Raw genomic sequence first — 26,302 nt, forward strand, 5'->3', positions numbered from 1 at the left:
TCTAAAGTAGAGAAAAAAATAATTAAAACTAAAATAAACAAAATGCAAAAAATATGTACATATGTACAAATGTTTAAATGAAGGAAAGGAGCCTTAGGTACAAAAGTGCATTTGGGTACTTTTTATCAGTGTAAAATTTTGTACTACAGATTTAAGACTATGCTGTAGACAAGAATACAGACTAGAAGACTGGACTATAGTACATAGTATATAAACTAGACTATAGACTAGACTATAGACTAGACTATAGACTCAACTATAGACTAGACTATAGACTAGACTATAGACTAGACTATAGACTCAACTATAGACTAGACTATAGACTAGACTATAGACTAGACTATAGACTAGACTATAGACTAGGCCATAGACTAGACTATAGACTAGACCATAGACTAGACTATAGACTAGACTATAGACTAGACTATAGACTAGACTATAGACTAGACTATAGACTAGACTATAGACTAGACTATAGACTAGACTATAGACTAGACTATAGACTAGACTATAGACTAGACTATAGACTAGACTATAGACTAGACTATAGACTAGACTATAGACTAGAATATAGACTAGACTATAGACTAGACTATAGACTAGACTACAGACTAGAAGACTGGACTATAGTACATAGTATATAAACTAGACTATAGACTAGACTATAGACTAGACTATAGACTCGACTATAGACTAGACTATAGACTATACTATAGACTAGACTATAGACTAGACTATAGACTAGACTATAGACTAGACTATAGACTAGACTATAGACTAGACTATAGACTAGACTATAGACTATAGACTAGACCATAGACTAGACTATAGACTAGACCATAGACTAGACTATAGACTAGACTATAGACCAGACTATAGACTAGACTATAGACTAGACTATAGACTAGACTATAGACTAGACTATAGACTAGGCTATAGACTAGACTATAGACTAGACTATAGACTAGACTATATATAGACTAGACTATATATAGACTAGACTACATATAGACTAGACTACATATAGACTAGACTATAGACTAGACTATAGACTAGACTATAGACTAGACTATAGACTAGACTATAGACTAGACTATAGATTAGACTATAGACTAGACTATAGACTAGACTATAGACTAGACTATAGACTAGACTATAGACTAAACTATAGACTAGACTATAGACTAGACTACAGACTAGAAGACTGGACTATAGTACATAGTATATAAACTAGACTATAGACTAGACTATAGACTAGACTATAGACTCGACTATAGACTAGACTATAGACTAGACTATAGACTAGACTATAGACTAGACTATAGACTAGACTATAGACTAGACTATAGACTAGACTATAGACTAGACTATAGACTAGACTATAGACTAGACTATAGACTAGACTATAGACTAGACTATAGACTAGACTATAGACTAGACTATAGACTAGACTATAGACTAGACTATAGACTAGACTATAGACTAGACTATAGACTAGACTATAGACTAGACTATAGACTAGACTATAGACTAGACTAGACTAGACTATAGACTAGACTATAGACTAGACTATAGACTAGACTATAGACTAGACTATAGACTATAGACTAGACTATAGACTAGACTAGACTAGACTATAGACTAGACTATAGACTAGACTATAGACTAGACTATAGACTAGACTATAGACTAGACTATAGACTAGACTATAGACTAGACTATAGACTAGACTATAGACTAGACTATAGACTAGACTATAGACTAGACTATAGACTAGACTATAGACTAGACTATAGACTAGACTATAGACTAGACTATAGACTAGACTATAGACTAGACTATAGACTAGACTATAGACTAGACTATAGACTAGACTATAGACTAGACTATAGACTAGACTATAGACTATAGACTAGTCTATAGACTAGACTATAGACTAGACTATAGACTAGACTATAGACTAGACTATAGACTAGACTATAGACTAGACTATAGACTAGACTATAGACTAGACTATAGACTAGACTATAGACTAGACTATAGACTAGACTATAGACTAGACTATAGACTAGACAGACTAGACTATAGACTAGACTAGACTAGACTATAGACTAGACTATAGACTAGACTATAGACTAGACTATAGACTAGACTATAGACTAGACTATAGACTAGACTATAGACTAGACTATAGACTAGACTATAGACTAGACTATAGACTAGACTATAGACTAGACTATAGACTAGACTATAGACTAGACTATAGACTAGACTATAGACTAGTCTAGACTAGACTATAGACTAGACTATAGACTAGACTATAGACTAGACTATAGACTAGACTATAGACTAGACTATAGACTAGACTATAGACTAGACTATAGACTAGACTATAGACTAGACTATAGACTAGACTATAGACTAGACTAGACTAGACTATAGACTAGACTATAGACTAGACTATAGACTAGACTATAGACTAGACTATAGACTAGACTATAGACTAGACTATAGACTAGACTATAGACTAGACTATAGACTAGACTATAGACTAGACTATAGACTAGTCTATAGACTAGACTATAGACTAGACTATAGACTAGACTATAGACTAGACTATAGACTAGACTATAGACTAGACTATAGACTAGACTATAGACTAGACTAGACTATAGACTAGACTATAGACTAGACTATAGACTAGACTATAGACTAGACTATAGACTAGACTATAGACTAGACTATAGACTAAACTAGACTAGACTACTACAGACTAGACTATATTTTTGACTGTAGACGATATTCTTATTGAAATTTGGTACTTTTTAAACCTTTAAAAAGTACTTTTATTAAAATCAAATATTTCTCCTCCCTGTTTAGATATATTTTAAATGATTTATATTTGCCACAATGTTTGCAAGTTTGTGCAGTTATATTTATATCAACCACAACTAAAAATGCCAACACTCTGCCAAGTGTATGCCAATAGTCAATAGTTTTTTTAGTTGTTTATTTAATTTTTTTGTTTGTTAAATAGTTTTTTTTTAATATTTAAAATAAAATGTAAATTTTATTTTTATTTATTTACAATTATATTAATATGTAATTTTGTTGTATTTGTTACTATTGTTTTGATTTGGTTTCATTTCATTTTTTGCAAATATTTAGCAGGTTTGAATGTTTATTTATTTACAGTTGTTGGCAGTTGTTATTAATAACAAATAATTATTTTGTAAATGTTGTAGTTGTTTTAAATAGTATTAATAAATGGTTTGTTGAACCAATAGTTATTGAATGTGGCTTAAACTGGTAATCCCTTTTGTTTGAGTTGCAAATTTTTTTCTAACGCTATTTAAGTGCTTTTTTAAGATAATTAAATTTTTTTTCTATGATGCCTAAAAATACTTGCATTTGATTGAATAAATTTCCTTGAGAAAATATTAAATCAAAAACTTTATTTTTGCCATATTGGATTTAGAGAAAAACTATTATAATTATGCCCTTAAAATATATAATAAAGTAAAAAAATTATATATTGTTTGTAGAAAGGCCAGAGGATTTCAAGGATTTTACATCAATAAAAAATTATAACATTTAGAAATTACTGTAGGTCTTTCTACAGCTTCTTGTCCTAAAAATTATATTACTATAGTCTACTTTTGGTTGAGCAAATGCTGAAGTAAACTATTATGTATGAGTTTATATTCACAAACTAATGCATGTTACACTAAATAAGGCAATAGTTTTATTTAAGAACTTTTTAAATTTATTATTATTGTAATTATTGCTGTCTTTGTTATTGTTGTTGCTTTAGTCTTGGGCTTAAATACAAACATTATACACATATTTATTTGAGAGAAATTATTATTATGCAAATTCTAAATAAGTCCAAACATTTTCATAATATTTTACAAAATGAGTAGAAATTTTACATTACGATAGGGAAGGGGACAGAGCAAAAGAGACTCTGGTCATGGGGTGTTAGCAAAAAGTAATCATATTATGTGTTAAAAACTTTCAAATGCAGCAACAGCAGCTACAACAACAACAAATTGTTTAAAGGATTTTTGGATTTACATTTGTTTTTAATTTCTATGATAAGCAATTTTCTATGATTGTACACCAAAAAGAAGGCTTGCTCCACCCCCTCCATCAAAACTTACAGTATAAGTAAAACAGAGACAGAGAGAGATAGTTTTACAAATACTTAAAAGAGCTGCATATATATTAAAAAACTAATTTAATTGCAAATGTAAATGTTGTGGATAATGTAAATGACAGAAAATTTATGTTGTAGTTATAGTTTTTTTCTTGTACTTGTACAACAACAACAAAAATATTAAGAAAAAGACTTAAATTTTGTAAAAAAAATATAAAAAAGTAATAGTATAGTTTCACTTGTAGTTTGCTAAAAGTTTTAAGTAGATTTTTAAATATGCATTAGATTTCTATAGAAAAAATATTAAAAAATCATTTAAATTATTCTCCTAAGGCTTACACATCTCCTACAAATTGAACCTTTAGTTCAAAATTGTATTTTTAATAAAAAAAAATAATTTTCATTAAAATGTCTAATTTTAGTGAAAAGTTTAATTTTTTTGCGACAAAATAGATTTTTAGTAAAAATACGTTTTTAGTGAATTTTTGTGAAAAATAATAAAAATCAGATAAAACTTGAATTTTTAGTGAAAAATCGAATTTATAGTGAAAAATCCGATTTTTAGTGAAAAATCCAATTTTTAATGAAAAATGGAATTTTGTTGTAAAAATCGAATTTTTATCGAAAAATCAAATTTTAATTGAAAAACCGTATTTTTAATAAGAAATCGAATTTTTTAGTGCAAAATAGGTTCAAGTCAAAAAAAAAAAAAAAAATAGGTTCTGAATATTGTCTAGACTATAGTACAGACAATAGACTAGACTATAGTACAGAATATAGACCAGACTAAAGTCCAAACCATAGACTAGACTATAGTCCAAACCTTAGACTAGACTATCGTCCAAACCTTAGACTAGACTATAATCCAGACTATAGACTAGACTATAGTCCAGACCATAGACTGGACTATAGTCCAGACCAAAGACTAGACTTTAGTCCAGACCAAAGACTAGACTTTAGTCCAGACTATAGACTATAATCCAGACAATAGACAGGAATATAGTCAATACTATAGACTGGAATATAGTCCAGACTATAGACTGGAATATAGTCCGGACTATACACTAGACTATAGATTAGACTATAGTGCAGACAAGAGAATAGACTATAATCCAGACAATAGACTAGACTATAGTCTAGATTATATACTAGACTATAGTCCAGACCATAGACTAGACTATAGTCCAGATTACAGAATAGACTATAGTCCAGCCTATCGACAGGACAATAGTCCAAGCTATTTACAGAACTATAGTTCAGACTACAGACAGGACCATTGTCCATACTATAGACAGAGCTATAGTCCAAACTATAGAGAGAACTATAGTCCAAACTATAGACAGAACTATAGTCCAAACTATAGACAGAACTATAGTCCAAAATGTAGAACTATAGTCCAGATTATAGACTGAACTATAATCCTGACTATAGCCAGAGCTATAGTCCAGACTATAAACAGAACTATAGTCTAGACTATAGACAGAACTATAGTCCAGACTATAGACAGAACTATAGTCCAGACTATAGACAGAACTATAGTCCAGACTATAGACAGAACTATAGTCCAGACTATAGACAGAACTATAGTCCAGACTATAGACAGTACTATAGTCCAGACTATAGACAGTACTATAGTCCAGACTATAGACAGAACTATAGTCCAGACTATAGACAGAACTATAGTCCAGACTATAGACAGAACTATAGTCCAGACTATAGACAGAACTATAGACAGAACTACAGTCCAGACTATGGACAGAACTATAGTACAGACTATGGACAGAACTATAGTCCAGACTATGGACAGAACTATAGTCCAGACTATAGACAGAACTATAGTCCAGACTATAGACAGAACTATAGTCCAGACTATAGACAGAACTATAGTCCAGACTATAGACAGAACTATAGTCCAGGCTATAGACAGAACTATAGTCCAGACTATAGACATGACTATAAATCAGTGTATAGACTGTAGTCCAGACTGTAGAGTAAACTATAGTCCGGACTATGGGCTAGACTATAGTCCAGTAAATATTAAAATTTTATGCTAAAATTTAAATTTGTTAATGAAATCTTGAATTTTTAGTGCAAAAGGTTGGTTTTGACGTAGAAATTGTGTTTTTATTATAAAAACGATATGATGTCGTAATAAAAAGTTCTCTCTGCTTTAACTGTCATAACATTTTGAACATTTCATAAATAAATTTTCCAAAAAAATATCATTTTCTAAAAATATTTTTAAAAAAACATTACAATACTTTCCAAATTCTCTGTGATATTCTTAAAAATTTTATAAAAGTAAAAAAATCATATAAAAAGCTTAAAAAAATGGCTTTATCTAGTATCAAAAAAATAAATTTCCTAAATCTGCTGAGATTTCCTAAGAACTACAACTCGTATTTAACACAACGTCTACAGTCCTCTAAAGCCGCCAACGGAAAAGAAGCAAGATCAGCTGAGTGTAGCAAGCCTCCACAACCAAAATGTGGTGTACGCTTTAAAAATGAACCTTGCGAAATAAAAAGAGCTAAACCCGCCAAATTGCCTCAACCAGCTCCGCCTTCGCTACCGCAAGATAAAGTGGAAATCAAAATTAAACGTAGTGTCTATTGTTGTGGTGATCCTTGTCCCGATGCTTTACCACGTTTTGACAAACTTTACTACAGACGTTCGGATAAGGCGGAGCGTGATTATCAACAAACTTGGAATGAGTGTCCTGAACAATTTATACGACCCAAAGTCATCTGCTGTCATAAACCCATTAAACCCAAATTCAAAAAGCGTCCTCGCAAAGAACGCCCTAAAACCGCTTGCAAAGCAGATGTTTGCTTGCAGAGTAAAACCAAATGTCCCTATATCAAAATGCCCGATTGTAAGGAGGGTAGAAAACCACCTTCCTGTTTGACTCAAAGAAAACCGGCTAAATGTTTGAAGAGAAATCCACCTTATCCCTCATTCTCAGAATGTAAACGTGTTAGACCTAAGGGCAGACATCCGATTGAATGTAAGTGCTTGGCTATACCATCGATCTGTGAGGTGTGGGCTTATCATCATAGACAAGCGGCCATTAAGAAGCCGGAGAGTTGTTAAAGCTCTAGAGTTGATATTCAAAGTTAAATGTTTTTCAAATGTAAAAAATTGTTAAAAAATTTTACCGTAATTTTATGAAATATATTTTATCAACGGTTTTCTATAAAGCTTTAGCGTTTATTTAGCTTTTTCACTGGAACAAACATTTTTTCAACAGAATAGCTTCTATAGAAAACTCTTTTTACTCGAATATTTTTCATTTCTATAGTAAAAGCTTTCTATTAGAAGGTTTTTTTTTCACGGAAGTCCTTTATTAAAACAAAAAATACGAAAGACCATGGTAAAAATATCATATTTTTATCATGCGAAAGACTATTCTCAAAATTTTTAGAAAAAATTTCCTCAAGAGCTTTTTCACCAGAAAAGCTTTTGCCATTAAAAATATTAAAAATAGTAATCAATGTATTTTTCCATTTTTATTAAAATATTTTCCACTTTTCACAATTTTGTTTATCACTTTAAAAAGCTCCATACTTCTAAGACATCTATTATTATCCTTATGAAAACCTTCCTAGAACTTTGTGTAAGAAAGGTTTAAGATTTTGCGAGATCTCCCGCAATAAACTTAAATCTGTTATACACAAAAATCGAAAAAAGTTTCGGCTATTTAGAAAGCCAAAATAAGACAGATAGCTTTCTGACCCATAAACCTAACGCGGTCCCTGCATTTTCGGTGGCCAGGCCGGTAAAGGTGGTGGTAAATCATAAATCATTTTACGCTTTAAATGTCTAAAGACCACACAGTTGGGCTGCAAGGCGGTACATTGACATTCTGTCTTTCTTCTAGGAGGTGGACAGCGATAACAACATTCCGAAAAGGAGGGATAAGGACAACATTTCTTTTTACAATTTGTACTAGTTCTGGCAGCAATACTGCAGGTGGGAGGATAACGACCACGTATACAGCAGGGCATTTGAATGCGAGCACACTTAGTATTTGTACCGCTGCTGCATAAAGCTTTCATTTTGCGTGAATCAAATTCACAGGCGGTTATAGGACATTCCGCCTTTTTGCGGCGACATATGGGCGGTAATTCTGTGGAGTCATAACAGCAAATTCTGCGTTTACGTATTTGCACTGGGGGGCATTCGACCCAGGTCTGCTGATACTGCCTTTTAGCTTTATCCGTAGGCCTATAGTAAAGGCTATCGAATCTGGGTAATAAATCCGGGCAGGGATTGCCGCAGCATTCAGCAGGATACTCCCAAACTGCTGTTTGTGGCTGTACACGTCTTTCTAGTTTCACTTCTTTTTTATTAAATTGTTCTCTGGCTCCTTTACAATTACAGGGATCTTGAGTCAGTCTTTTACTGCCACAACACTCTGGTTTTTCTTTGCATAAAATTTCTTTAACTGCTGGGCATTTGCCAAACGGTAAAGGACAACACGGTTCTCTAGGTTGACATTCAGGTTCTTCACACTTTTTCTTAGGATATTCCATGGTGCAGGGTCTAGTTCCAGAACAGGGCCTGCCGGTTCCTGAATATAAACGTAGGCCAGCTTGCGTAAATGTCGAATTTAAGCCGGCTGCTAAACGCCGCGTAAATAAGGATAAAAACATGTTGCTTTATAAGTCGGGAGATTTTTAAGAATTTTGTGTTGAGATTTTTTAATTTTTTTATAATTTTAGAAAAAGTTTTTAGAATTGTTTTTTAATTTTTGAATCTTATTACAAAGAAATATAATTTAGTTTTGGAAATATAAAAATGAAACGGAATGATTCAAAATATTTTAAATAATTTTTATTTCATAATCTATCTTTTTACTAAACAAGTATTTTGAGAAATTTTTTTCAAATCGTTAGTTCTAGTTCAGTTCTAGTTCAGTTCGAGTTCAGTTCTAGTTCAGTTCTAGTTCAGTTCTAGTTCAGTTCTAGTTCAGTTCTAGTTCAGTTCTAGTTCAGTTCTAGTTCAGTTCTAGTTCAGTTCTAGTTCAGTTCTAGTTCAGTTCTAGTTCAGTTCTAGTTCAGTTCTAGTTCAGTTCTAGTTCAATTCTAGTTCAGTTCTAGTTCAGTTCTAGTTCAGTTCTAGTTCAGTTCTAGTTCAGTTCTAGTTCAGTTCTAGTTCAGTTCTAGTTCAGTTCTAGTTCAGTTCTAGTTCAGTTCTAGTTCAGTTCTAGTTCAGTTCTAGTTCAGTTCTAGTTCAGTTCTAGTTCAGTTCTAGTTCAGTTCTAGTTCAGTTCTAGTTCAGTTCTAGTTCAGTTCTAGTTCAGTTCTAGTCAGTTCTAGTTCAGTTCTAGTTCAGTTCTAGTTCAGTTCTAGTTCAGTTCTAGTTCAGTTCTAGTTCAGTTCTAGTTCAGTTCTAGTCAGTTCTAGTTCAGTTCTAGTTCAGTTCTAGTTCAGTTCTAGTTCAGTTCTAGTCAGTTCTAGTTCAGTTCTAGTTCAGTTCTAGTTCAGTTCTAGTTTAGTTCAGTTCTAGTTCAGTTCTAGTTCAGTTCTAGTTCAGTTCTAGTTCAGTTCTAGTTCAGTTCTAGTTCAGTTCTAGTTCAGTTCTAGTTCAGTTCTAGTTCAGTTCTAGTTCAGTTCTAGTTCAGTTCTAGTTCAGTTCTAGTTCAGTTCTAGTTCAGTTCTAGTTCAGTTCTAGTTCAGTTCTAGTTCAGTTCTAGTTCAGTTCTAGTTCAGTTCTAGTTCAGTTCTAGTTCAGTTCTAGTTCAGTTCTAGTTCAGTTCTAGTTCAGTTCTAGTTCAGTTCTAGTTCAGTTCTAGTTCAGTTCTAGTTCAGTTCTAGTTCAGTTCTAGTTCAGTTCTAGTTCAGTTCTAGTTCAGTTCTAGTTCAGTTCTAGTTCAGTTCTAGTTCAGTTCTAGTTCAGTTCTAGTTCAGTTCTAGTTCAGTTCTAGTTCAGTTCTAGTTCAGTTCTAGTTCAGTTCTAGTTCAGTTCTAGTTCAGTTCTAGTTCAGTTCTAGTTCAGTTCTAGTTCTAGTTCTAGTTCAGTTCTAGTTCAGTTCTAGTTCAGTTCTAGTTCAGTTCTAGTTCAGTTCTAGTTCAGTTCTAGTTCAGTTCTAGTTCAGTTCTAGTTCAGTTCTAGTTCAGTTCTAGTTCAGTTCTAGTTCAGTTCTAGTTCAGTTCTAGTTCAGTTCTAGTTCAGTTTCTAGTTCAGTTCTAGTTCAGTTCTAGTTCAGTTCTAGTTCAGTTCTAGTTCAGTTCTAGTTCAGTTCTAGTTCAGTTCTAGTTCAGTTCTAGTTCAGTTCTAGTTCAGTTCTAGTTCAGTTCTAGTTCAGTTCTAGTTCAGTTCTAGTTCAGTTCTAGTTCAGTTCTAGTTCAGTTCTAGTTCAGTTCTAGTTCAGTTCTAGTTCAGTTCTAGTTCAGTTCTAGTTCAGTTCTAGTTCAGTTCTAGTTCAGTCTAGTCAGTTCTAGTTCAGTTCTAGTTCAGTTCTAGTTCAGTTCTAGTTCAGTTCTAGTTCAGTTCTAGTTCAGTTCTAGTTCAGTTCTTCTTCAGTTCTACTTCTATTTATGGAGTTATTCACATTTTCAAAACAGTCTCATCATACCATTCCCATGAGGATTAGAACAGTGTCGTTTATTATGCCAACTTAAAACGCACTTAATTATCAATTCAATACATTTGATCTTAAACATTGTAACGTTATGTTTTCACATTTTAATTAGTCGACACGGGAGACAGACACCTTTCGTTTGTTGCACGTTGCTGTTTGTTAAGATTTCGATTGTCGCTTTATTGCTGCAGTTGTGCCTCATAAATTCAACAAAGCTGTTTAAGCAGCTTGTTTTCTAGATCATTTTTACTTGTTAAGCTCATTTACGTAAAACAAACATTTAATCTCTCTAAGATCATTAACATATTGCTACGCAAATACAACCGAAAATTGTTTTTCTTAGTTTTTGGCAAAAAAAAAAAAGAAAACAAAACCAACATACTTAACAATTCTACAAAATGTTTTTAGATTAAATACCAAACATGGTGGGTTAACAAGACATAAAAAGCGTAATTGTAGATAAAATGTTAGCAAATGTTTGGTTAAATCGAACACATACATATGAAATTTTTGTTATGGCAAGAGAGCTTCTTTTTTAACGATTTTACTGGCAAATTAAAAAAAATCAAAATTAGGTTACATATCGTTGGAGACCCCAAAATCAATTTCACTTGTAATCTTATTTAAACAATTTTTTAAAAGTTTTTCGTTTTTTTGTTAGTTTTTGGCTTTCGTCGATTTGCGTTTGAGATGTTTGATTTAAGTTGATTTTTCTTATTTTTTCTGTAGTGTTGTTGTTGCATTTATTTGTTTAAAGTCTTTAATACATTTAATTTGGTAAAATGTTCAATTAAATGAACATGATACTTGTATGTACGAATATTAGGATAATGGTGGTGGTGATGTTATAAATAGAAGATTGTAAATCCGATTATAACGGTGATATTTACATATAGAACACACTTGCTTGTAATTTTTAATAGTTGTTATTCTTAGATATATATTTAGAACATATCGGACTTAGGAAAAGTAATGATTGACACTATTTTCTTAACAACGTTAGCACTAGAAAAGCCACGTTTGAAAAATTTCAGTTTTGAAAACCAAAAACTGAACTAGAACTGAACTAGAACTGAACTAGAACTGAACTAGAACTGAACTAGAACTGAACTAGAACTGAACTAGAACTGAACTAGAACTGAACTAGAACTGAACTAGAACTAAACTAAAACTAAACTAGAACTGTATAAGAACTCAATTATAATTATAGTGATCTTGGTTATTATCAGTGAAAGCCTGCACGTTATGCTGTAATATTGTAAAAAAAAAAACATTTTATAAAATTAGTACATATTCCCAAAATTATGTAAATCTTTTTTTGAGAAATATTTTCCTTATTATTCCATTTGCCAACCTAAAAGCACCCATTTATATACATATTAGCGTTTCATTAACATTTAATATAAATGTAAATGTTTTTGGGCAAATAGATCCCTGTATGGTTGGTAAAATAGTTTTTCTGTGTCTCTTCCTGTTTGTCTGTATGTATGTATGTATGTGTATGAATGCGTTAGAAGCAAACCAAATATCCTTAACTAACAACTAAATATCCTTTTTGAAAACTATCTACCATGTGTAAATGGGGGCAGGGTTAAAGAGAAAGGGTAACAAACACAAAACGTCTGGGGTAACCAAATTTAAATTAAGTATGATATTAGTGTGTGTGACGTTATACAACATACATACATATGCATGTGTTTATGCACATGTGTATGTATACATACTAATAATGTCCTTAATTTCTAAGGCAAACTTACAAATACATTAACTTGTAGTAAAGACAAGAACATGTTAAATCAGTCCTTTTTAGTTTTGGCCAAGTAAAACTCAGTTCTTCTTTTATTTTTGGTTATTTTAAGCACTAAAAAGGATTTGCTGTTAAATTTGTTTAAAAAATGTATAATTAGTTTATTTTAAAGTAACATATAGTTTTTAGTAAAAAAGGTTTTTATAATTGAATTTAATATGACAAACAAAAGTTTTGCTCCTTTTTTTACTAAAAGTTAAACTTATTTATTGGTTTTAAACTCTACCTTGTTGATTGTTATAAAAAATATGATTTCCTTTCTTCTTACATTTTAATGCTTGATTTATGACAACATGTCAAAATGGTTTTTTTAAATTTTGCATAATATTGTGAAACAAAAAAAATCTTTTTTAAAATATGCTAAAAACACAAAAATTATCTGACTACCACCAAGACAATAAGCAAATTTTTTGGATTAAACAAAACAAGAAATACATTTGATTCCCTACGTATAAATCAGCATAATTTTTGTATATATTTAAAATTTTCTTTAAGTGTATGTTAAAGAAAATAACTTTGGTTTAAAGCTTCTCATATGCATACACTTAAAAAAAGCTGTATAATGTTTTTATCTACATTATTTTGGTATTCATCCGTATAATGATATTGTTAAACATTGATTTATATTATTCATCTATATATGTATGTTTGTTTGGATTGAAGATTTGAAAGATGTAGCAGTTAACCAATGGTATTATTTTGAAATGTTTTTGAATGATTAAAGTCGTCGTTTAAACAAATTACCAATGCAAAATAGTTGCAAAGTTTGTTTTTTGCGAACAAAGTGGAAAAAGGGGTAATTTTAGGGTTTATATTATGATGGAATGAATGAGAGATTTAAGGAAATAAACTTTTAAGGTAAACTTTTAAGGAATTACTAAGAAAAACTTTACAGCATGTATTGCTTAAAGTTGTCTTGGTAATTACTAGGCCACTTTTGGTTCTACTTCCATTACAAGTACGTAGTTCTGTTCTAGTTTAGCTCTAGTTCGATTCTTGTTCAGTTCTAGTTCAGTTCTAGTTCAGTTCTAGTTCAGTTCTAGTTAGTTCAGTTCAGTTCTAGTTCAGTTCTAGTTCAGTTCTAGTTCAGTTCTAGTTCAGTTCTAGTTCAGTTCTAGTTCAGTTCTAGTTCAGTTCTAGTTCAGTTCTAGTTCAGTTCTAGTTCAGTTCTAGTTCAGTTCTAGTTCAGTTCTAGTTCAGTTCTAGTTCAGTTCTAGTTCAGTTCTATTTCAGTTCTAGTTCAATTCTAGTTCAGTTCTAGTTCAGTTCTAGTTCAGTTCTAGTTCAGTTCTAGTTCAGTTCTAGTTCAATTCTAGTTCAGTTCTAGTTCAGTTCTAGTTCAGTTCTAGTTCAGTTCTAGTTCAGTTCTAGTTCAGTTCTAGTTCAGTTCTAGTTCAGTTCTAGTTCAGTTCTAGTTCAGTTATAGTTCAGTTATAGTTCAGTTCTAGTTCAGTTCTAATTCAGTTCTAGTTCAGTTCTACTTCAGTTCCAGTTCAGTTCTAGCTAAGTTCTAGTTCAGTTCAGTTCTGTTCTAGTAGTTCTAGTTCAGTTCTAGTTCAGTTCTAGTTCAGTTCTAGTTCAGTTCTAGTTTCAGTTCTAGTTCAGTTCTAGTTCAGTTCTAGTTCAGTTCTAGTTCAGTTCTAGTTCAGTTTCTAGTTCAGTTCTAGTGCAGTTCTAGTTCAGTTCTAGTTCAGTTCTAGTTCAGTTCTAGTTCAGTTCTAGCTCAGTTCTAGTTCAGTTCTCGTTCAGTTCTAGTTCAGTCTAGTCATTTCTAGTTCAGTTCTAGTTCAGTTCTAGTTCAGTTCTAGTTCAGTTCTAGTTCAGTTCTAGTTCAGTTCTAGTTCAGTTCTAGTCAGTTCTAGTTCAGTTCTAGTCAGTTCTAGTTCAGTTCTAGTTCCGTTCTAGTTCAGTTCTAGTTCCGTTCTAGTTCAGTTTCTAGTTCAGTTCTAGTTCAGTTCTAGTCAGTTCTAGTTCAGTTATAGTTCAGTTCTAGTTCAGTTCTAGTTCAGTTCTAGTTCAGTTCTAGTTCAGTTCTTAGTTCAGTTCTAGTCAGTTCTAGTCAGTTCTAGTCAGTTCTAGTTCAGTTCTAGTTCAGTTCTAGTTCAGTTCTAGTTCAGTTCTAGTTCAGTTCTAGTTCAGTTCTAGTTAGTTCTATTTCAGTTCTAGTTCAATTCTAGTTCAGTTCTAGTTCAGTTCTAGTTCAGTTCTAGTTCAGTTCTAGTTCAGTTCTAGTTCAGTTCTAGTTCAGTTCTAGTTCAGTTCTAGTTCAGTTCTAGTTCAGTTCTAGTTCAAGTTCTAGTTCAGTTCTAGTTCAGTTCTAGTTCAGTTCTAGTTCAGTTCTAGTTCAGTTCTAGTTCAGTTCTAGTTCAGTTCTAGTTCAGTTCTAGTTCAGTTCTAATTCAGTTCTAGTTCAGTTCTAGTTCAGTTCCAGTTCAGTTCTAGCTAAGTTCTAGTTCAGTTCCAGTTCAGTTCTAGTTCAATTCTAGTTCAGTTCTAGTTCAGTTCTAGCTCAGTTCTAGTTCAGTTCTAGTTCAGTTCTAGTTCAATTCTAGTTCAGTTCTTGTTCAGTTCAGTTCCAGTTCAGTTCTACGCTCATAATCTATTGTATAGAATACTGCTTAGTCGTTTATGCCAAACACTTTTAATATCGCTTATTTTAATCTATTCATTACTCAATCAAAAAATTATGGATTTGTAATAAAAAAGAATATTAGCAAGTTTAAGCAACATTTTTCCGGTACAAAAAATATGCTAACAAATAAGAAAATCTAGTTTTTTTTTGTCATATTACTAAAAAGATATTAAACATTATTTATTAAAGGCATTAAAACTCAGTTAATATATACTTTAAGATATAGAATCGTACAATCAAGAGGCATACGTACGATCGAAGAAGACGAAAGAGAAAAAAATATGTAAATTAGTCATTCACGTACTGCTGGTTGATCTTCATAAATAATGCGTATGCTGGCTGAATGATGTTGTTCATTAGGCATGCATGCATGAATGCATGAACATAAAATATCTCATACTTTAAGAATGTTTTACATACATGTTTATTCTCTTTACTTTTCCGTCTGTCCGTCTGTCCGTCTTATGTTAATGTTAAAGAAGTTACCAAGATCTTTAGATAATACAGCGGAGAAAAAAGTATCAAATAAGTTTGTGTGTTCATGTTGGTATATGTATGATGTATGTTTATACTGCTTTTATGGTAAAATATGTTGCTTGATCTTTAAAAACAAGATCAACATTTTGTCAATCATTGTGTGAGTTTTAATGTTGTATTGAATTTATATCAATTTTGTATTTCTTTTTGGATTAAAAATTTATGTATGTTGGTTAATCGGGGAAGGCAGAATTGTGACAATTTAAAATAAATGAAAGATTTAAAAATTCTTAAACAACTTAAGAGTCTGAACAGAACTAGAACAGAACTAGAAAAGAACTAGTACAGAACTAGAGCAGAACTAGAACAGAACTAGAACAGAACTAGAACAGAACTAGAACGAACTAGAACAGAACTAGAACAGAACTAGAACAGAACTAGAACAGAACTAGAACAGAACTAGAACAGAACTAGAACAGACTATAACTAGAACAGAACTAGAACAGAACTAGAACAGAACTAGAACAGAACTAGAACTTAACTAGAACAGAAATAGAACAGAACTAGAACAGAACTAGAACAGAACTAGAACAGAACTAGAACAGAACTAGAACAGAACTAGAATAGAACTAGAATAGAACTAGAACAGAACTAGAACAGAACTAGAACAGAACTAGAACAGAACTAGAACAGAACCAGAACAGAACTAGAACAGAACTAGAACAGATCTAGAACAGAACTAGAACAGAACTAGAACAGAACTTGAACAGAACTAGAACAGAACTAGAACAGAACTAGAACAGAACTAGAACAGAACTAGAATAGAACTAGAACAGAACTAGAACAGAACTAGAACAGAACTAGAACATAACTAGAACAGAACTAGAACAGAACTAGAACAGAACTGGAACAGAACTAGAACAGAACTAGAACAGAACTAGAACAGAACTAGAACAGAACTAGAACAGAACTAGAACAGAACTAGAACAGAACTAGAACAGAACTAGAACAGAACTAGAACAGAACTAGAACAGTACTAGAACAGAACTAGAACAGAACTAGAATAGAACTAGAACAGAACTAGAACAGAACTAGAACAGAACTAGAACTAGAACAGAACTAGAACTAGAATAGAACTAGAATAGAACTTTTACTCACTTCTATATAAGAGTTTTCTCGTATGGAAAGTTTCATTCTATGTTAATTGAAATGAATCACAAAAACATGTACAGTTCTTTTCCATTCCAAAACATTATTTGCAAACCTGTCACTATCTTACAAAACTATTTAATTTTCATCCACCTCCAGCTATAGCACAAAGTATGCAAATTAAATTAAAATTGAAAAAAAAAACTTTTTACCAGGAAATCCTTAAAATATTTGTCTTAAGCAAGGCAATCTAGGCAAACAGCATCTTGTATATAGAATTATTTTACTAAATCCTTATCTTCATTATAATTTCTAATTATTTTATAGAAAACCTAAAATACAACAAACAAACTTACATCAATCCTTTTTTGCTAGCCACCAACAACAACAGCAACTACAACAAAACTATCCTTTAAAATTAAAATGTATGGATATCTAAAGTATGTATTTTAGCCAGACAGTTTTATATTTATTTAAACGTACTCACACACACACACTTTGGTAAGTATCTTAAAGTGTAAGTACCCAGCAGATTTGCAAAGAGTCAGTGTTTCCGATTTCTCTGTAAAGAAGGGAAGAATTCAATTCCTCTAACTAGTACAGATAGCAGTTAGCTAACACTTTAAGGTCACTAAATAAACTTTATAAAGATTATGTTTTAATCACCCCGAACTGTCGGGTATGTTTAGAAGTATAGCATTATAATTTATTAATATATGTATGTCCGTTTTATAAATCTCTTTAGGCTGTTGTATTAATTAAGTGTAGATGTATGTATCTGTGTATTTATACCTGACAAACAGTTCCAGGCTTTAATTTTACATTTATCTAAGAAGTTTTCTAAAGTTGTCTTCCATCCAAGATTTTATTTCGTTCTTTTTTTTCCATTTTATCTGTCTTGTTCTTAGCCAGTTATAGTTATTGGTAGTAAAACATAATGTGGTTTTGTAGTTTTAAGAAAATAGTTGTAGTTTAGTTGTAACTATGGAAATTTAGTTTTTAAGTGTGGGTGTTTTCTAGTAGATATTTTTTGTCTTCATTTCTTTTTTATTTAGATTTTAGTTTAAATTATGTATTTCTAATTGTCTGTCTCTATTGCTTGTCATATTTCTTTTCTAACTTAGTTGCTTATAAATTATAACTATTTTGTGGAGACGACAGAGATTTTATTAATATTTTTTTGAAATTAATAAATTATAACTACAAATTAAATAAATATACCTTAAAGGATATTGAACCTAAAATCAATTAAAATGTAATCCCTCCTTACTGAGTAGGAGGGAATAGCTAATTATTAAATTATTTACTATATACTAGACTATAAACTAGACTATAGACTAGACTAGGCTATAGACTAGACTATAAACTAGACTATAGACTAGACTATAGACTGGACTATAGACTAGACTATAGACTAGACTATATACTTGACTATAGACTACACTAAAGACTAGACTATAGACTAGACTATAGATTAGTCTATAGTCTAGACTATAGACTAGACTATAGATTAGACTACAGACTAGACTATAGACTAGGCTGTAGACTAGGTTATGGACTAGACAATAGGCTATACTATAGGCTAGACTATAGACTCGACTATAGGCTAGACTACAGACTAAATGATAGACTAAGGTATAGACTACACTATAGACTAGACTGTAAACTAGAATAAAGACTAGACTATAGCCTAGGCTATGGACTAGACTATAAGCTAGACACTAGGCTATTGAGTAGACTTTAAACTAGACTTAAGGCTAGAATATTGACTAGACTATAAACTACACTATAGACTAGATTTGGAACTAGACTATAGACTTTTAATAGATTATAGTCCAGACTATACACTAGACACTGGACCAAACTATTTTTTTTTAATTTCCATATTTTTTTTAAATTTAATTTTCTGCGGTAAAATAAGTACTTTTACCTGGTTATATGCAATTTTATTGTATAAATATAAATTGATTTATACATGCACAGTGGTATAGGAAAAAAAAAGAGGGAAATAATTCGGTAACTTCTAAACGGTTAATCCGATTTTAATGAAATTTGGTATGCACAAAGAGGAGGTGTTGTCGAGTTTAGGTTTTGAATTTGGACCTTATAGGCCAACCAGGGGCCCGGCGGGGGGTCCTCAAATTAGGACACCTCGGCTATGTTAAATTTTTAAAACGATCCTATTTCTTCATTTGAGTTCCGATTTAAAAAAAATTTCGTATATAGAATCTCCTCATCGAGCACTATAAAAAGCAGTAAATTATCTCTTATAGTTTAGGAGATATTCGCATTTGAATATTAAAATTTTAAAATTTTTACCGTCCTTACTTTAGTTTTTTTGATAATAGCAGGTCCAAATATTTCCGATTTTCGCCATTTTTTTTATTTGCTTAACAACAAGTTTATATACCAAGCAGTGAAAGAATTATGTAAAAATCATGACTGAGTCCAAAGTTATAGGCATTTAAATTTAAAAAATTAAAAAAAGGCGATTTTTTGTCATTTTTTTGGGAAAAAAGTATCTTTTTCTTTTTAAGTTATCTAAAAAGTTTCTAAGAAGATGTATATAGAATTTATACTTTTTGGAAAGCTGACTTTACATAAAATACGATAAATGAAACAAAACCTAAAAATTTTTGATACCGAGGGGACCAGGTCCATCCAAAAAAACCCTATTTTTTATGGAAAATTAAATTTTGAGCAAAAATTCTCAAATCGCATAGTCGATATCAAATTATAGTGACCTGTTTTATATGACCCAATAAGTTCTTAATCATTTTGTAACGGGTTTCGATTACCCCGCCCCTGGTATGGATATAATAGGCAAAAAACCAAAAAATCCCATTTTTGGGATTTTTTAAAACTTTTTTGGGAATTCCGGGATTTCTAATAAGAAAATTCGAAATTTTTATTTAATTTTGGATTTTGAGTAAAAAAATCTAGCTAACTGTAAAATTTCATCAAAAAATATTCATAAATAAAATTGTTCTTAATCATTTTGTAACGGGTTTCGATAACCCCGCCCCTGGTATGGATATAATAGGCAAAAAACTAAAAAATCCCATTTTTGGGATTTTTTAAAACTTTTTTGGGAATTCCGGGATTTCTAATAAGAAAATTCGAAATTTTGATTTAATTTTGGATTTTAAGTAAAAAAATCTACCTAACTGTAAAATTTCATCAAAAAATATTCATAAATAAAATTTTTATTGCAATTTGAAAAATTTGTATCTTCGCAAAAACTGAATAAAAAACATTTTTTAATTTTTTTTAAAAAAAAGTATTCCGCGAATTTTTTAATTTTCAAAAATTATATACAGTTTTGAAAAATAGACAAAATTACCTTTCCATTGATATATAACATGCCTACCTAATGTTTTTTAAGTGACAAATTAATTAGGGAAAACTCAACATCTTTTAGAAAATTTTCCTAGCACTATTATTTTCATCCATATATGTAACAAATTTAAGAGTTAACCTTATGGATGAAAAAAAAGTATAAATTCTATATACATCTTCTTAGAAACTTTTTAGATAACTTAAAAAGAAAAAGATACTTTTTTCCCAAAAAAATGACAAAAAATCGCCTTTTTTTAATTTTTTAAATTAAAATGCCTATAACTTTGGACTCAGTCATGATTTTTACATAATTCTTTCACTGCTTGATATATAAACTTGTTGTTAAGCGAATAAAACAAAATGGCGAAAATCGGGAATATTTGGACCTGCTATTATCAAAAAAAACTAAAGTAAGGACGGTAAAAATTTTAAAATTTTAATTTTCAAATGCGAATATCTCCTAAACTATAAGAGATAATTTACTGCTATGAGGAGATTCTATATACGAAATTTTTTTTAAATCGGAACTCAAATGAAGAAATAGGATCGTTTTAAAAATTTAACATAGCCGAGGTGTCCTAATTTGATGACCCCCCGCCGGGCCCCTGGTTGGCCTATAAGGTCCAAATTCAAAACCTAAACTCGACAACACCTCCTCTTTGTGCACACCAAATTTCATTAAAATCGGATTAACCGTTTAGAAGTTACCGAATTATTTCCCTCTTTTTTTTTTCCTATACCACTGTGACATGTACATACCCTACCTACACATACATACATATAAAACCGTCATTCATTGTTTTATAAAATTTTCTTACTAAATGTCTAATAATTGCAAACCATAAATTTTAACTTCCTTCCTTAGAATTTTAACTAAATACACATAAACATTAGAAAAAAAAAACAACAAAAAAAGAAACTAAAACCAATACACAACAATTTGACTTTAAACAAACACATGCACACATACATATAGTACTTTGTATATCAACTAACAATAATTGATACACCTAGCACAAACATACTCTCACAATTTTGAAAATATTAGGGAAGCTCATGTAAAGGTTTAAAAGTCTCGCAAATTGGGAATTTTTCTCTTCAGCCGTAAACAAAACAGATGTATACATATGTGTTTATGTAGGGTGCCTATCTAGAATATTAGAGTTCTCGCAATCTGTTCAGTTCGAAAATTTTAAATAGCGATGTGATAAGGCTGCTTGTTATAATGAGTAGCCTTATTGTGTAGGTATTTATTATTTAAAAGAGTATTGAAAACCCATTGCATTATTAAGAATATTATAACTAAGTTTATTCTAACTAAAAAGAATATTTCTTGTTATTGCTATTTTATTCTAACATAATAATAAAAGATTCAGACATTTAGTAAACTATATATGTACTAACAAATACATACAAACCAATATGTATGCTTTTAAGTACCCTACAGTTTTGGGAGGCGGTTCCAAACTAAATATGTTAACTCTTATTATTGGTTACATCATATTAAAGAATTATTAATATGATGTCAGATATCCGTACAAACATACATACTTTACTCTGATCCTAGTGATTCCGAAATAGATTGTTAGGGGTGGTTTTAGTAACTTCTTTCTATGTAGTTTTCTTATGTACTAATGTGACCTTTGACTTCCCACTTAAGTACTTGGAATCAATCTGTATTACTTAGAGATACCAACGTGACTTCTCTACACAAATTAAAGTTTACCTTAACCACTCTCAAAACTACCGGGAACATATATACATACATAAGTATTTTAAAATTTTCTTAGAAAATTTTCTCTAAACAATAACATACACATATTTAGGTATAGTATGTATGTAGGTGTATCTGCTCTTTCTGGTACATTTTAACTATAAAATTAATTATAAAAGGCAATTGTATTTGTATGTGAGAGAGTAAATGTTTTAAATTATAAATTTTATACAAGTGCAAGTGTGTTGAGTTAAGAAGTGCAAGTGTATATGTATTTGTTAAAGGTGTTGGCAAGGAATTTGCATAACGTTTAATGTATTACAATAGCAACAACTCAAAAATAATCTAAAACCTTTACACATACACACATTCACAATTAGTTTAGTGTCTATGTATGTGTATGAATTTTGCACTCATACCTTTTAAATAACAAATTTCTAAATTGAATTTTTCTACATACTCATACATGGTGTTACATAAGGCTTGTTTCCGAATAGTTTTAAGAGTCGTCTCCTTAGTGGCCCTAAGTAATGCAAAGAGTAGTAGTGCCTAGTCAATTGTCACATTAGTATGCCAAAGAATTTTAAGACGAGGTCCATAGAGGTCCCTAAATAATTTAGTAAAATCTAAAGTTCGATACAGTCAGCCAGAACTGCAGGGTTGCATGTGTGTTTCGGTCTATATTTTATAGTTGTTGTTGATTTTTGTGAAACCATAACATGTCCTGCATAAGAAATTTAAATTCATTTTCTATATTTCATAAGTAAGTGGAGGTAGAAGTCTTAAAATCTGGTTATTTTGGTGGGGTCTTAGAAGAAACTGATTAAAACTTAATAAATTTGTATGTAAATACAGGGTAACCCCAGTTAAATATAACAAAAATTGTTTTAATAATTTTAATATTCATTTACTGGGCTATTCATAAAGCTGTGGACTAGGCTATAGACTAGGTTATAGCCTAGGCTAGACTATAGACTATGCTATTGACTAGACTAAAGACTACGCTATAGACTAGACTATAGACTACACTTTAGACTAGGCTATAGACTAGACTATAGACGGGACTATTGACTAGGCTATAGACTAGGCTATAGACTAGGCTATAGACTAGAGTATAGACTTGACTATAGACTAGACTATAGACTAGACTATAGACTAGACTATAGACTAGACTATAGACTAGACTATAGACTAGACTATAGACTAGACTATAGACTAGACTATAGACTAGACTATAGACTAGACTATAGACTAGACTATAGACTAGACTATAGACTAGACTATAGACTAGACTATAGACTAGACTATAGACTAGACTATAGACTAGACTAGACTAGACTATAGACTAGACTATAGACTAGACTATAGACTAGACTATAGACTAGACTATAGACTAGACTATAGACTAGACTATAGACTAGACTATAGACTAGACTATAGACTAGACTATAGACTAGACTATAGACTAGACTATAGACTAGACTATAGACTAGACTATAGACTAGACTATAGACTAGACTATAGACTAGACTATAGACTAGCTATAGAACGAGACTATAGACTAGACTATAGACTAGACTATAGACTCGACTATAACTAGACATAGACTAGACTATAGACTAGACTATAGACTAGACTATAGACTAGACTATGACTAGACTAGGATATAGGACTAGACTATAGACTAGACTATAGACTAGACTATAGACTAGACTATAGACTAGTACTATAGACTAGACTATAGAACTAGACTATAGACTCTAGACTAGACTATAGACTAGACTATAGACTAGACTATAGACTAGACTATAGACTAGACTATAGACTAGACTATAGACTAGACTATAGACTAGACTATGACTAGACTATAGACTAGACTATAGACTAGACTATAGACAGACTATAGACTAGACTATAGACTAGACTATAGACTAGACTATAGACTAGACTATAGACTAGACTATAGACTAGACTATAGACTAGACTATAGACTAGACTATAGACTAGACTATAGACTAGACTATAGACTAGACTATAGACTAGACTATAGACTAGACTATAGACTAGACTATAGACTAGACTATAGACTAGACTATAGACTAGACTATAGACTAGACTATAGACTAGACTATAGACTAGACTATAGACTAGACTATAGACTAGACTATAGACTAGACTATAGACTAGACTATAGACTAGACTATAGACTAGACTATAGACTAGACTATAGACTAGACTATAGACTAGACTATAGACTAGACTATAGACTAGACTATAGACTAGACTATAGACTAGACTATAGACTAGACTATAGACTAGACTATAGACTATAGACTAGACTAGACTATAGACTAGGCTAAAGACTAGACTATAGACTAGGCTATAGACTAGACTATAGACTAGGCTATAGACTAGACTATAGACTAGGCTATAAACTAGACTATAGACTAGATTATAGACTAGACTATAGACTAGACTATAGACTAAACTATAGACTAAACTATAGACTAGACTATAGACTAGACTTCGGACTAAACTATAGACTCGACTGTAGACTATACTAAAGACTAAACTATATACTAAACCGTATACTAAACCATATACTAAACCATATACTAGACCATATACTAAACCATATACTAAACCATCGACTACACTATGGGCTAAACGATAGACTGAACTATAGAAAAAATTATAAATTTTTCTACAGACTAAACTATATAGACATATGGACTATATACTAAATTATTTATTGAATTATAGTCCAGTCTAGAGTTTGGTCTATGTACTCTACCATAGATGAAGCTGGAGACTAGACTAGACTAAGTCATGAACTGGATTCTAGACTATGCCATAGACCCTGTATTTTCCAACGTCCAATACCTTAAAGAATTGTATGTGTATATTATGTGCATTAGTTACTTAAATATGTATGTTTACAAGTCACTTTATATACTTTAAAATATATTGGTATGTAGTATATAATAAAGATGTTTATAAATCCTTCTTTCTACTTCTCAAATTTTCTTTAAAATTTTACCTTCAACATCCTCATATTCTCGACTTCATCTTGGCCTTAAGTTTGTTTGCTGGGGTTTGGGTTACCAACTGGTCTGTTTGCTATAAATGTATGTAAATTATATTGAAATACTAATTAAATGTTGAAGATTATTTGGGCGTATGTGAGAGTATGGATTAAGTAGTATGTGTATGTATATTTTAAATTCTTACACACATATAAGTGTGTGGTAATATAAAACCCTGCAATGCTGGGAACAATTTGGAAATCACAAACAAAATGTTTTCATTTTGTTTTTAACTCCTGTTCATCATCTAGCATATGCGGCTGTAAACTGTCGTTATAAAAGACAGTTTATAACGACAGTTCTAAAACTACGGGGTTTTTCATTTCTATTAGAAAGTGTGTGTGTGTATGTGTGTGTGATTGTCTGTCTTAGAGTTCAATTTACCATGTATTAGAAATATTGTATAAAGATTTAGACCACCAAATGTAAGAGAATGAGTTAATTTTGTTTACCATACGTCTTGCCTTACGGGGCATTTCTAAGGATACTACTTTTTGGCAGCAAGGGTTCGAGTGGTAAAAGTAAGACATTGTTAGAGGAAATTGTGGTAGGTTTATTTGAATCTATTAAGGGCAAAGGAAAAGTATATAACAGTCTAAAGTTCAAGAGGCTAGTTTGGTTACTTAGAGGTAGTATGTAATTTTTATATGTATGTACGATGATCCTTATTTTGTAGACACACACATGTGTGTGTGTAGCTCCCCCACACTTGCAAACATTATCCTTTAAATTTAATGAGTATGTGTTATTCTGTCTTTTCTGCCAGAGTTGTGGATAGTTTTAAATAACATCATTCATACATTATTCTACAACTTCTTACAAATATCTTAACAAAACGTCCCCCTACTTTAGAAATTTAAGCCAGAAGTGCGTGTGTGTAGTTGTTGTTTTTGCAGAATATTTAAATAAGAAAATTTTGTTAGTTTTTTTTTCAAGGAAAATTTTCAATTTTGTGTCTTGCTGTTGCCATGTTAAAATTACTAAACATACTTTACACTGCTTAATAATATATGTATGTATGTGTATAGCAAAATGTATCTTATGTTCTTGTAAATTTTGTTTTTGTTGTTATTTTATATAAACATAGTTACAACAACAACAATACTGTTTCTTGTATCTCAATTTATTAGTTGTTTTCTAGCTTACAACAACTTTATGCTAAAAGTAGTTGTTGCTTGTTTGTATTTTTCTAATAAAAAGGGTTTGGTGTTGTTTTTGAACGGAAGGGGGGGTAAAGCTTTCTTCTAATTATCCTTATGGTCCGTTGCATAATATTGTATATATTTCTAATTTAAGTTGAGAAAAGGGAGAAGGAGGGAGGGGTTTCGTCTACATTTTCTTTAAAATAAGTTT

At 31.2% G+C, this 26,302-nt stretch overlaps 2 protein-coding genes across 2 annotated transcripts; one reads left to right on the top strand and one right to left on the bottom strand.

Moving 5' to 3' along the window:
- The first annotated feature begins 6,327 nt into the window (after window positions 1-6,327).
- LOC119606528 lies at window positions 6,328-7,359 on the top strand. The gene has a single exon (XM_037960066.1). It carries the CDS (start codon window positions 6,491-6,493, stop codon window positions 7,250-7,252), a length of 762 nt encoding a protein of 253 aa, XP_037815994.1. The 5' UTR covers window positions 6,328-6,490; the 3' UTR covers window positions 7,253-7,359.
- Window positions 7,360-7,670: 311 nt separating this feature from the next.
- Window positions 7,671-8,945, bottom strand: LOC119606529. The gene has a single exon (XM_037960068.1). The coding sequence runs from the start codon at window positions 8,812-8,814 to the stop codon at window positions 7,903-7,905; it is 912 nt and encodes a 303-aa protein (XP_037815996.1). The 5' UTR covers window positions 8,815-8,945; the 3' UTR covers window positions 7,671-7,902.
- Between the last annotated feature and the right edge of the window lie 17,357 nt (window positions 8,946-26,302).

Source organism: Lucilia sericata, unplaced genomic scaffold (assembly GCF_015586225.1).
Source record: "Lucilia sericata isolate MDLA Ls3-8-SP2 unplaced genomic scaffold, ASM1558622v1 Contig000597F_arrow, whole genome shotgun sequence".
In the NCBI taxonomy this organism is placed as follows: Eukaryota; Metazoa; Arthropoda; class Insecta; order Diptera; family Calliphoridae; genus Lucilia; species Lucilia sericata.